We start from the raw sequence: 13995 nt of genomic DNA on the forward strand, positions 1-13995 counted from the left end.
GGTGGCAACTGATTTTGGAACATCATCTAGTTGATTTACTGAAAAAAATGGTATTATGTTACTTTTTTATCCATATACTTAATATTTGTTTGTGGGAATTTAAACTTACAATCTATTCATCTTAGTCTTTTATTTTTACCACCAAGTAAACTTCTATTTATTAAATTATAGTTGAAGTGAAGATTGTTTATACAAGAGATAATTACTCTATTATTTTTACCACCAAATCAACCTTTATGTACTAAATTGAGTTATAGTTGAAGGGAAAATATACATACAAGAGATAATTACTTAAGCAACAGTCTTTAACCAAAGAAATAAATTATCAGAGGAACACCTCAAGATTGAACTACAGAAAAATAAAATCGTTAGAGATAACGTGTTATAAAGAATTAAAAAAATTAACCTGCCACAGTGAAAACCAAATAAATCATGAAAAGAAAGTTATAACTCTAATGAATTGCATAATTAGATATGAGGCTCCTGGATTATGAAAAATGTGGTTCTCTTGTTTTATCGGTTGTGTTGATTCTTCTAAAGCAACTATTTCTCTAGATTGTGAAAAATGTGGTTCTCTAGTTTTGGAAAGACCAATAAAGCAACTACTTCTTTTCCCACCATAGAAGATTTATCTTTTCCCCCTATTTTAATCTATTTTAAACTATTTTAATCCTTAATTTTTAAACTTAAGACAATAAATAAAAAATTATATGTACGAGGATTAAATTGGATGATTTTTAAGTGTAAAAACTGAAAATTAAAGTATGTTTAACTATAAAAACTAAATAAATGATTTAACCTAATCATGTTACTTTGATACTGTACAAAAGGAATGACAGTAGAAGTTCAGTTTCTGTGTAAGTTTTCTCAGACCTAAAAGGAATGATAGTAGAAGTTTTCAGTTTCTGTGTATGTTTTCTCAGACCAAATCCGAGTAAATGGAATACAACTGAGGAGTTCCAAGCACAACCTGAGCTGATACACATGATGTGAATGTAATGTACCCACGTAATATGAAAATATATCACAACACAAGATGCACTCCACTCCACTATGATATAAAAGAGATATCCAGCAAGTGATTTATTTGTGATGCAGCTGCTGCTTGGTATTTCTCCTTTTCAATCTAATTTGTTCCTCAAAATATACAAGGTATTCAACAATGTATCTCGAGATCCTCCAATACCGGGGAATCATTTTCACAGATGATGTGAACAGTTTATTGTTTGGTGCTGGAACATATTTACAGCGCTTGAGGAGAGTTGTTGATGCTTGACAAAGATGTTGAGAAACTAGTTGTTTATCGCTTATTTTAGGAAACGAACACACTCCTTCTGCATCATCTCTCCCCCATGAACTATATCAAAGCTGCATCTGTAGAAACTGATATCAAAGAACACAATAGGGAAAAGGTTGAGTGAAGTCAACAAGAATGAAAAGAACTGAATAAAGCTGATGTCAAAGAAAACAATAAAGCGATCAGGGGTTGTAAGGTTGACAAGCATGATGAAAACTAAGTTCCTATAAGTGATCTTGACGAGGCTATTACATATCTCTTTTTTTAGGCAAATGAAATCAACCTCTGCATGAGTGTATGCGGAAACAAATTATACAGAAAGAATAATTGTACAGATGCAATTCCTGAAGCTTGCTATCAACTATTCAAGTAGAACTTTAAATATCTACTTTATGTTTTATCTAATATGCACAAACACCAAAATAAGTTCACACGATTCAATGACAAGTTTATAAAATTTGCTTTCAACGAAAGTTATTCAATGATACAACTACATTTGTTACCTGGATCACCACTATATATTAAATTAGCCATTAATCTCAACAGCATGCATCACTAAGATATTATGTTTATCTTAACTTATGAAAATTTTAATCAAACATCAACTACTCAATTTCAGAAAAAAAAAAGGGCATCCCACAAAATATACACATACCTCCCATTCATGCCAACAATTATGACATCGTTCTCAGATCCAAAAGCCACAATTAAATGGGTGCTCTGGGGCAAACGGAACTGTGCAAATGACCACTCTGAGCTAAAATATTTTGGTAAAAGTCCTACAATATCAAGGAAGAATCATAAGCACACAACAAATCATACGCAAAGAACATTGTGCAAAATATCCTGACTTAATAGAAAGGTTTCAGAACCATGAGCAGATTTACCGTCCCAAGATCCCATATCTTTAAAATAAAGATTATGAACATTGGTTTGAAAAGAGCTGATTTTTAAAAGGGTAACACCTAACAGTTATATATGAACCAAAAAATGCATAACTAAGTATCTGAGCCATTGATTACATCTAGCGTTCAGAAAATATATCCCCGAGCAAATCCAAAGAGAAATCTAATGGAGCTGAAGAAATTGGCATTTTGTGTTATAAAGGAATGAACAATCAGCAGAGGGCAAGAATGCACAGACACAACTGTTGAGGGTAGAGAGGGTGCTGATTCTTTTTAATCAATGTATTATCACGTTTGATACCTGGCACTTGTACAAAAATAGTAGACTTCAGATAGATGATTTGAACTGAATTGAATAAATCAGTCAAGATCTTCCATCTATATAAGTTTCTATTTAAAAATCAAACACACAATATAGCTCCCTGGATAACTATTCAAATGGATAAACTGAATAAAATGATTGCATCACTAAATTATGATGATTCCAAACGTTCACAGCATTATACTTAAGAAAATTTATGTTACCTCTCATGAAAGAAAACGTAGAATTGGGGTTGGCGCCAGTATTTGTTGAAATCAAGGGATCCAAAGAAGTAGAAGAATTCTGATGAAACAGTGCAGGACCTTGAACAACATTTGGCTGAGTCAAACTATCCTCCCCAGACACTCTCACTCTCAAGCTGAATACATGAACAGTGCCTTTGTCACTTGATGCTGCCAACCACTGAACATTTGGAGAAAAGGCTATACTGTTGATTTCAGCTCTATCTGCACCTCTTCTTACCTACAAGAAAGAGTGAATGCATCATAGAGCATGAAAACAAAAGAGGAAATTTATTAAAACATTATCAAACCAATTCCTGCTGAAAACAATATATAACTTTTGGAATTTTTGTGGACAACCCAACACTATTATGGTGTAAAAGCTTTTTATAAGGACAGTAAAAAAGATTAACTATAAAACATTATTAATGTAACAAGACATCCAATGTTGCAAAGGAGACTGGTATATCCTAGTCATATTTATGAAATATCAAATGGGAGTGTGCAAACAAAACAAAAAATTATTCACAATAGTACAGAAATGAAAAAGAAAAATCATTTTAAAATTCTCTTAAAAGGAAAGTATAAAACAGAACGTTAAACATAATAAATTAATAATGATTTAACACAACAATACAATCCACACAATAATAACCTACTTCTTGTAATTGAGTTCCATCCATTGTATTGAAGATTCTAATTAAAGTGCCCGTTATACTAGCAGTTGCAAGAAGGAGTCCATCCAATGTCAGAGTGAAACATGCAATTTGAGAATCATGAGCACTGATTAATTTTGTCACGTTCAGTCCAAAGTGTTCAACTCGAACCTGTCCTTTGTTTAAACCTGGACAAACCAAAACAAATGTATTTGAATGGTGTGAAAGACAGCACAGCCCTCTAGGATTTGCCAGAGTCTCAATCTGATGAAGAAGCTTCAAATCTGTAAAGCTATAAACATATATCTTGTGCTCAAGAACAACTGCAATTCGATCACGTCTTAATTTCACTCCTCGAACTTCAGATCTAAATGTGAATTCACAAATGCTCCTACTCTGATAATCATCCCATATCAAAACTTTATTTGGTGGGTAGTGTGAATTAGCTACAGCACCAACAAGTGCTAGAATATTACAGTGGAATAGCATCTCTACAATTTTAAAACCACCAACTTTCATATCACGTCTGAAAGTTTCTTTGCAAGGTTTACAATTATATATACGAAAACCATGATTTGTTCCAGCAGCAAAGCAATGATAGTCCTGATTCCATGTTATTGAGAGCAATTCTGTTTCATCATTTTCACTCATGTCTACAATAGGCTGGGTAAAAGAAGAAGAGGCCCCACTATTGGGAGATTCACTGTTTCCAATCCTTGAATTTGAAAACATTCCTTGAGTCGGTGAACCTGACAGCATTTGCTGCACTCAATAACCTCAATTATCCAAGGTATAGAAGGTGAAGTTCCACAAGGTGATTTCTGTTTTAACAGACAAGAAAAATTCATTGATATTACTTTAAATTAATTATTAATGAGAAAGTCTTACAGATTAAATACTAGGAAATGATAATTGTGGGAGAAAATTGAACTCATACTAACAGATTCAAATAAATATATTGCAATTGTCTTCATACATTTTCTACAATAACTGAGTGTGTTAATGATGGTCCTTCAAACTCGTTGATAATAAATACATAGGAAGGTACCGGAATCCATGAGATTGCAAAGAATTTACATCTTTTTTTAAGGCCAGCAAAAAAAGATTACCTATAAAAAAATGTATTGCAAGTATAGGAGCATCTCATTATTTAGATAAACAAATCAACAAAAACTGAGCTTTTACCTAAACAGCTAGATGCATCATTAACCCTAAAGACACCCTTTTCAATTAACAGCACAATACACTCTTCAATTCAGATAAGAAGCAGAACCCTTCTGCAGTTCAGTCCATTCCGATCTCATTTTCTTGATCCCATCACATATATTTAGCATTTAAACTCTAAACCTGATTACTTGGGTCTCTATTTCATAACCTTTGTAAACTTCTGTACCTGAGATATATCCTATAGTTAGTCCTAAGTCCTATCCTGCAAGCTATCTGTTTTCGCGCTCCAGTTTCAACTACATCCAAGATTTTGATGTCCTTCAAAGTTCAAACAGACTAATCAGTCAAGTGTTATGAAAAAACAATTTTAAGGCAATTTATCTAATTAATATAACAACCAAAATGTCTATCAAAAATTGATAACAGATTTATTTCTTATCATAATTTTATACTTCTCCAGTAATTGTTAATCCAGTTTAACAGTAATTGTTCAACCAAAAATGCTTATTGTAAATGCTTATCAATTAAATGTATCTAACTTTTACATCTTGTCAATGTTGCATGTAATGGTTTAATTCTGATTGGACAAAGAGGGAGTATCAGAGAAGCAATTACTGGAAAAACTTTGACCACGAAAGACAGTAAATTCAAACTCTTTCCAGCAACAAACTTCACTTCACCCACTAATTAATAAAAAAGTCTCAATATTGAAAAGAAAGATGCAACCTTCACCAAAAACAAGCAAAAATTGGCAAAACTACTTAAAAACAAAAATGGCGAATTAAGAAAGGAAGAGGTTTATTTGGGTTTGCGAAATCGAAAATGAAAATTGAAATTCCCAGTAGAGGGTGATAAAGAAAAAGGGCACCATAAAATCATCAAACCAAAACAATAATAAGAAAAAGAAAAAGAAAGAAAAGAAGAAGACGAAAGAAGAAAAACCTAAAATGCACAAAATTGCACCACATGTGTTAGAAAGAGCAAGAAAGTGGAGATCAGAATGGTGAAGGTGAAGCAAACGGTTGTGTTCATAATTCAGAATCATACCTCTACGGACTTTTCCTTATTTGTTTGTAATTCTTTATTTTCAAGGTTTTATATAGGAGGATTTACTGGATCCATCCAAATTCATGTCTGTTTCTTTAACAGTATGAAATTTAAAATATAAATTATTAAAATAAACATGATTAAGAAATATGTAAAAACTTATTTATAATTTAGGTTTAATGTCTCCTTAACTCCCTATTTTCGTTCAGAATCTCAAATAGGCCCCTTCTTGTTCCGCGTCTCAATTAGATTCTAATTTTTGTAAAATTGAATCAAATGAAGACTTTCCGTTAAAATGAGAAGAAGCTGTTTAAGTAGTGTATATGTGGAATGATTGTGTTTTTTTTAATGATGTGGAATAAATTATGTGGTAATAACATTTTGTGACGTGGAATTTTATAATTTTTGAATTAAAAAAAAACTGAAATTTTCAAATTGGGGAAACTTATCCCTTTCTTCTAATTGATAATTGGGAAAATAGATTGGGGAAGCCATCCCTTGTCTTCAAATTAACATTTATGAAAAGAAATTGAAAAAAACTAGTGGTCCTTTGAATTAGGGTTCGTGGACGAAAATGGATAATGATATCTTATTCATGTTCTTCTTCAACGACGGTGGAAATCACTACAGTAATAGCAACACCCTCACTTCCTCCGACGATATTGGCGGCGATGCTACCTCCTCCCACACACCCATGGGTTCGACTTGAATCTCTCGACGCTACTCATGGAGTTCTGGCCGCTGGTGGGGTTCCACTTTAGGAAAAACGTCGGTGAAGGTGACGAGCAAGAGGTGGAAGCTTGAGCCATGCTGAGGTAGTAAGATTAAGTTGTTGGGGAATATGTATGCAAACTTCTTCAGAATCGAGTAATGATTTCAAAATTGGTGGGTGGCTCACACTAAAAAGATAGTCAGATAATACAAACTCTGCAACATGAGATATTGAAGATGTCGCTTTGAAATACATGTTTTGATGCAACTATCAACCAAACTGGTTGGACCCCCCAATAAATTGTGGACAAACTCTTCAATAGTTTCATTGAGTAATATGCCATAAAAGAATTTGAGTTTTTAGCCCATTGGATCAAGCAGGGTGCTTGGTTTCATCAATCAATTTTCTTGCATTCATCTTTTCCACCACTCAGATCCAACTCAGAAAGCTTCCAAAATATATATACATATATATATATATGAATACCCTGTCATCATGTAAGCAACCCGAAATTGGACATTAGCTCAATCATAGGCATTTTATGGAAGGATGGAGGGAAATTGCAGATTCACATATGGGTTTATCTACATGGAGGAGAATTGAAATTTTCTTGTGCAGAGGATTGGACTTAAGAAGAAGTTCACTTTTGGAATTCCATGTCATAAACTACATCTTTCAGGTTAAGGGAAATCTACACCCTCAAGGCATAAGCACTGTCATCGTGCCCTATTAAGTGTTTTCGGATGGATCCGTTTGCGGGTGCAGCGAAGCTCTTTACGTCGATGCACAGTTTGCAAAAATGGAGATTCTGTGAAGTAGGGAATGGTGGTTCCATCCCTTTGTGTGGTCACTATTTCCATCAAGATTATCATGGTTAGGAGACAAACTCCAAGTACGAACATCAACTTCTTCCTCCACAATCGATGGCCAAAGAACCCTAATTGCTTCCTTCACCCACTCACATTTTTCCCAATTTCTTTTCACAATTCTTCATTTCAAACAAAGGGGTTGGGTTGAATTAAAGTTTCTCATATTCTTTTAATTAAAAATTACACCTCAGATTTTCTTATTACCACATAAAGTATTTCACATAATTTAAAATAGACACTGTAAACATGTCATGTAACGCATCCCTTAACGACGTTTTCTCAATTTGACGGAAAGTCTCTATTTGATTCAATTTTACAAAAATAAGGACCCAATTGAGACGCTAAACAAGAAAGGGACCTATTTGAGATTCTGAACGAAAATAGGGACTTAAGGAGATATTAAACCTATAATTTATAATTTATAAGGTGGGTAAATTATTATTGTAAAATTAATTTGTAGGTCTTGAACTTTCTTTTTTCTAATTTTTTATTACATACAACTATTATTTTAATTGAGTGCATGAGATTTTATTTTATTTTTATTTTAGGTCCTACCTTATTTTGTTGATTTGTTCCAACTATAGTAACAGTAAAGTTGAATTTGTTCTCTCAAAATTTATTAAAAGTATATATAATCAGTTATGATGTATCTAAAAACGAGAAATAATAATATTATATAATAATAATTATATCTATAATAACATTATATACAGAATTTGCATATTAATTTATATATATATATATATATATAATATTACTATTTGTAAAATAAAAATAATAAAAATTAGATAAAACTACTTTCATATATATTTCAATAATACAATATAATATAAACTATTGACAATTTTTACTTACAAAATATTAATGATGAAAAATGGGTTATGAGTCATCCGGATTTTTTAGATGGATATCCAGCCAGTAGTGAATCAAATATCGGATACAATTTTATTTAGTGGATTGGGTTACAAATAAACACGATCCGACTCGTTATCATATCTAAAGCACATCCTTCTTAAAAGGTGTTGGTAGAATTTTTAACTTGTTTAGGTTTTTGTCTATCTAATCTAACAAATTAGTGAATTAAAGACTAGTTATCTGACTTATTTTGTTTTTTACTTTTTAAATTAAAAATTAACATAATTGAAAATATAAAATCTTTTATATTATATATTTTTATAAATGTGTAAATATATAATAATATCACGATTTAAATTATTAACTGTTATAAATTAAGTTTCAATTCTTACTTATAATAGACTAATTTAACATATAAATATAATAATTGTTTTAATTTAATTTATTCAATTAAACTTATCAATTAATCAATTAAAAACAGAACAAATATTTAAATGATTAAATATGTTTTTTAAAATATATATATATATATATATATATATATATATATATATATATATATATATATATATATATATATATATATATAACATCCCAAAATATATAGTATAGACTATATTAAAGAGAAGCTACATGCATAATAAAGTAGTACAGTTATCCACCTAGAGTATAAAGTGATATTTTTGCAGTCATTCAAAAACAACTATAAATTTAAAACTTTATATACAACTAAAAACTATTCAAAACTATATACAAGTTCTATTTAACTAAAGCAACTACTTAGCAGCATCACCTCCATCCAATGTTTGCTCCAGGGAGACCTCTTCTTTCGCTGCTCACATCCAAAGGGTTATCATTGCAGAAGAAGAGACAGCAGAACATACAAAACACAAGCATACAACAGGGCAAGCTAGTTTAAACAAAGATTAATCATACGCCAATTCATTTAACTTCATACAAACATATTATTCATTCACATCACTTAAACCCTTTACAAATATAACACCACACTGACTTTGACTGTCCGGACTTAGAATGATTGTCGAGCTATGGCAGGTCGTGCACTCGTGGTGGCTTCTACTGCTTTGCAAATTCGTTGCCAATGGGTTTCACCCTATCACACTCACGAGGTTAGTCCGTTATCACTCACCTTGGGCCATATTGGAAGCACCCAAGACTAGGACTTCTTACTACTCCTCACGACATGGATCAATCCTCTCTACTTGAGAATGAAAGACCATTGGATTTTCAGGATAACCTCCAAGACTAAGCTCCTGCATCCATTCTAAACTCACTTGAATCTCAACTAGAGATTCCACTTTGAATTACAACATAGGGCACTACCATGTCTCCTCTCCTTGAGGATCATGAAATTACGTCCATTATACATACTTGAGCTCTACACTTTTAATTACAACATACATCAATCACCACGGATATTACATGATACAACTTCAACTTACTTCATACAACACTCATTAATTCATATTAAACAACATAAGAGCACACAAGAACTTGAACTAGAAGTGCACCTCTCGCACAGCGCACACCTTCGCATAGCGAGGATATAAGCTTCTCGCACAGCGACCTAACTCGCCTTGCAAAAACCTTAGACAGAGACCAACTACTCTTGATCTCTCGCATAGCGACTAAACTTGTTATGCGAATAAACTGTGAAATGCATCAGACCCCAACCCCTCGCATAGCGTTCCAACTCGCTATGCGGGAACCTCAGACAGAGACTTGACTCCCCAAACACTCGCAGAGCGAGACCCACTCGTTGTTCGAATAAAAAGAACAATGGTTCAAGACCCCAGCCAATCGCATAACGATTAGATTCGGTATGCGAATTTACAAACAGAGAGCAACCCTCTCACTTCACTCGCACAGCGTACCCATTCGCTATGCGAGTGCCTTGGCAGAGAGCATCTCGCCAAGGTGACTCGCTATGCGAATCCATTCGCACAACGAGTCTGCATAATCTGCAGAACGAAATTCTGCAGAATTATGCAACTCAACCCCTCTTTATCAAATCCATTCAACTTTGCCAACTTCTAACAATCATAATACAATGTATATACTTAATTGGACTAGACTAAATGATTCTACACATTTTGATGACTCAAACCAGTCACATATAACCTATCTACACTACCCCATCAGTCCCTAACAGCCCTTGACCATTACTACTCAAATTCACTACCTCACTTCCTCTAAAACACACTAAACACACTCAAATCACCTCACACTTTACTTCATCAACACCATAACAGATTATATGCAGTAACCAGTTCTAATTTGCACAATCACAACACTTAGATTCATCCAAACTAGTTCATCAATAACATTCCAAAATTTCCACAATTTAACATTTCAAGAACATACACTCACAAGCTGGAATTTTAACTACACAACATTTTAACACAGAATTTACCACATATTGTACAAATTTATAACTGAAACACAACCTAGCTTCCCTTACCTCAGGGATAAACAACCCCAAACATAGAAACGCTCCAACCGTACCTTGCACTGCAAGGAAACTCAACAGCAACCTACAACTCACCAATTGGTGATAGATAACAACTCTTAGAACCTAAATTGAGCTAGCAAATGGAAGGAAGAACTGTTAACCACATGCTAAGCTGAAACAGTGCATGTTCACAGTCCAGAGAAGAACGGACAAAAATGGAAACCACTTACCAGCTGAAAAACACAAATTTGATCGGTCCAAAACGAAGCACTTAACGCCAGGATCGCCTAGGCACCTCCTGATCGTTGAACAGATAACTCAGCAGAGAGAATTTGTAGAGAGAAGTTAGAGAACTCCGAGGAATAGAGTTCTAGAGAGATGGAATGTTCTTAGAATAATGAGAAGTGTTTATAAAAATTCAATTTATATTATAAGATTATTTTAAAGTTAAAATAATCTATCTCATTATTTTAATACACCAATCTGACTTGTTTTTTTAGGTGTAGGTCAGTTTGGTCTGACTCATTTTTGATGGGTTAATGATAACGGTTGAAATACCATTTTTTTATACTTAATTTTGATAATAAAACAACCCTTTTTGACTTAGAAACTTGCTTTAACTCATGTTTTTGCTTTAGTTTTGTGAATAAGAGAGTTGAAGGTGAATTTAATGGTTTTGTGCTAGATTCCCTTGATTTTGTAGGTTATTGGAATGATTTGAAAGAAGAGTTAAATTACCGAATGGTTGGAATGCAGAAAAGTCAACCAGAACGCACAAAATTCAACCATAGTGCAAAAAAGTCAACCAGAATGCAGAAAAGTCAACTAGTCCACCAGAGTGTAGAAAAAGTTGCGTTGAGCGCCAGTTTAGAGCTGAAACCCACTGTTTCACGCATGAGTGCCGCCGCTGAGGGCTAATTCTAAGTGTCGCACTTACCGCTGAGCGTTGTTTGGGCGCTGAGCGCTGTTAACTTGGGCCTAGGCCAATTTTCTGTATTTTTAATAAACTATATAAGGGTTTAGTCGACCTAGGGTTGATATCTTTGGACAGAAAGAGGCGAAACTACACTCCTTTCACCCCTTAGAGGCGGATTTTGGATGCGGATATTGGATGCGAAAGCTCCGATCTTAAACTTTTAGGGTTCTATCTTTCATTCTTTTCATTATTTTCATCTAGTTTCACCATGTCTATGGTGAACTAAACCTCCCTTGTTGTTGGAGAAACGATGTAATCCTTTGAAACTCTCATGTATTGAATTAATTCTTGATTATATATGCTTTACTTTATTAATTGTTAGGGTTTTTCCTCTATACTCTATGCATGCTTTGTTTAACTCATTCAATTGCATGATCTTTGATTTTGTCGATATGGACACATACGGGGAAATCTAGAACTGGGGAAATTATCCCGGAAGCAATATTACCTAGACATAGGAATAAGAGGATCGGTTTCCTTTAAGCTTCTATGCGAATGTAATGCATGAATAACAAGACATTGTAAACTAGTGATTAGGAGTAGGCTTTCTTCACCGAGACATCGGGTTTAAGTAAATTATAAAGTGGAATTAACATTAATGAAGAAAGATGAATTCATGAATACATGAGTGTGGATAGGATAAGTCGGAAACTCCAAAAACATCATTATTCCATATTTTACATCAATCACTTTTGCATCTTTCAATCCAATTGATCAAAACTTGCATTCATGTTTATTTTTCGCAATTCAACCACAATGATTTTGTTTACAAGTCTAATTTAATCAAGAAATCACATAATTGTCTAGGTCGTGAGTCCTTTGGGAAACGATACTTGGTCTTACCATTTATTATTACTTGATACGATTCGGTACACTTGCCGAAGTGTTAACAAGTTTTTGGCGCCGTTGTCGGGGATTAAAAATTTGTTTAACAAGTTTTTGGCGCCTTGCCTGGGACTCGATGTTTAACTATTCTATTTGTGTGATTATTGATTAGCTTTGACTTCATTTTTATCTTTTTATCTTTTTATTTTATCTTATTATCTTTTTATCTTTTTATTTTTTTTTTATCTTTTTGTGCAAACAAATGTTTTCTAGGGTTTTGTGCCTAATGCTTGCAGGATTCAATTCGGACAAGAATTTACTATATGAGAACTCAATTCTACCAAGGTAATCTCAACCACTGGAGGGAATCTCACTCAAGCATGGATCAAAGTCAATTTGGGCAAGCTGCCGAACAATTTGATAGGCTGCAACAACAACAATGGCAGCAACAACCCTCTCTCTCAGAATGAATGGCTAAGATGGATGACACACTTCAACAGTTAATGCAAATGTTTAATTATCATCATAAAAGCACTCAAGCAGCATTCAGAAGGATAGAGATGCAGCTTGGTCACATACTTTAGAAGCTGGATGATCTTGGGAGTAACATAGAAGTTAACCCTAGGGAGGAATGTCAAGATGTTATCACTGAGTGGCAAGGTTTTAGATGAGAAAAAGATAAAGAGAAAAGAAAAAGAAGAGTTGAGTTAAAAAGATAAAGATGTAGAGAAAAAAAGAGAAGTGGTTGAGAGAGAAAAGAGAAAGAAAATTTGTGTGAAGATGAAGAAAGTGAGTGGAAAAAGAGAAGGGAAAAAGAAAGTGAGAGAAAAGAAAAAGAGGACGAGAGGAAAAAAGAAAGAATCATATGAAAAACCCCTTCCTCATCCAAAGAAGTATCATAGGAAGGAGAAGGAATTTGAGCGCTTTAAGGAAATCTTCAAGAAATTGGAGATTAAAGTTCGTATGATTGAGACATTGAAACAGGTTCCTGGTTTTATCAAATTCCTAAAGAAGTTCAGCAAAAAGAAGAAAAAAAAAAGAATATCTAGAAAGGAGAACACCATCATTGAAGATTGAACTTGAGCTTTATTGGGTCAAGCTAATGACATTAAAAGAGCGCTTGTTGGGAGGCAACCCAGTGGTTTAAAAACTTTAATTTTTGTTATTTGGTGATATAATTGTGAACTTTTGTTATTTTGTTTTGGCAATGAGTTTGTTACAGCACAACATCTACTGATGGATGCTAGGTGATTAAGTATCTACTGAAGGATACTATGCTATCAAACACTTACTGATGGGTGTTGGAAGATTTTGGGTCAGGCTCGTGACGTTAAACAAGCGCTACGTGGGAGGCAACCTAGTTGATTGAATTTGTCTTTGTTTGTTTTTTTGGTTTTGTTCTAATTGCATTATAGGGATTGATTGTTGAATGTTTGAGTGGTGTGAGAGACTAAGTGCATTGATTAAGTGATAGTATATTGAGTGAGTGGAAAATATATGAGATTTGAAAAATTGAGAGTTGAAGTTGAGAGGCATTGGTGATGGACGCTTAGGGCAAGCTAGGAAGAAGGAGATTAAGTATCGCGCCTGCCTCTCAATGCCAGCTACCGTTGAGCGCAAACGCTGCAGATTTTCTCTTTGGGTCTTTAAAAAGTTGGGCTCAGCGGGGG

At 33.7% G+C, this 13995-nt stretch overlaps 1 protein-coding gene across 5 annotated transcripts; it reads right to left on the reverse strand.

Annotated features, from left to right (window-relative positions):
- Window positions 1-852: 852 nt before the first annotated feature.
- LOC108329877 (autophagy-related protein 18d) lies at window positions 853-5638 on the reverse strand. 5 transcript variants are annotated; one of them, XM_052876856.1, is made up of 7 exons: window positions 5511-5627; window positions 4795-4886; window positions 4091-4222; window positions 3405-3589; window positions 2728-2986; window positions 1953-2076; window positions 853-1383 (listed from the first exon to the last, which is right to left on the reverse strand). In XM_052876856.1, the coding sequence occupies exons 3-7, from the start codon at window positions 4158-4160 to the stop codon at window positions 1308-1310; spliced, it is 714 nt and encodes a 237-aa protein (XP_052732816.1). In that variant the 5' UTR covers window positions 4161-4222; window positions 4795-4886; window positions 5511-5627; the 3' UTR covers window positions 853-1307. The 5 variants fall into 5 exon arrangements, with proteins under 5 accessions (XP_052732816.1, XP_017419731.1, XP_017419730.1 ...); XM_017564242.2 differs by having other exon boundaries at window positions 3405-4222; window positions 5616-5638; XM_017564241.2 differs by having other exon boundaries at window positions 3405-4222.
- Between the last annotated feature and the right edge of the window lie 8357 nt (window positions 5639-13995).

The sequence above is a fragment of the Vigna angularis genome, chromosome 4 (genome assembly GCF_016808095.1).
Source record: "Vigna angularis cultivar LongXiaoDou No.4 chromosome 4, ASM1680809v1, whole genome shotgun sequence".
NCBI classification, from domain to species: domain Eukaryota; kingdom Viridiplantae; phylum Streptophyta; class Magnoliopsida; order Fabales; family Fabaceae; genus Vigna; species Vigna angularis.

Coding starts and splice junctions, on each gene's coding strand:
- LOC108329877 (XM_017564242.2), bottom strand. CDS start 4,160: ATGCTGTCAGGTTCACCGACTCAAGGAATGTTTTCAAATTCAAGGATT. Junction 2,077..2,727: donor TACGTTTTCTTTCATGAGAG/GTAACATAAATT, acceptor TTGATATTGTAG/GACTTTTACCAAAATATTTT. Junction 1,384..1,952: donor ATTGTTGGCATGAATGGGAG/GTATGTGTATAT, acceptor CTTTGATATCAG/TTTCTACAGATGCAGCTTTG.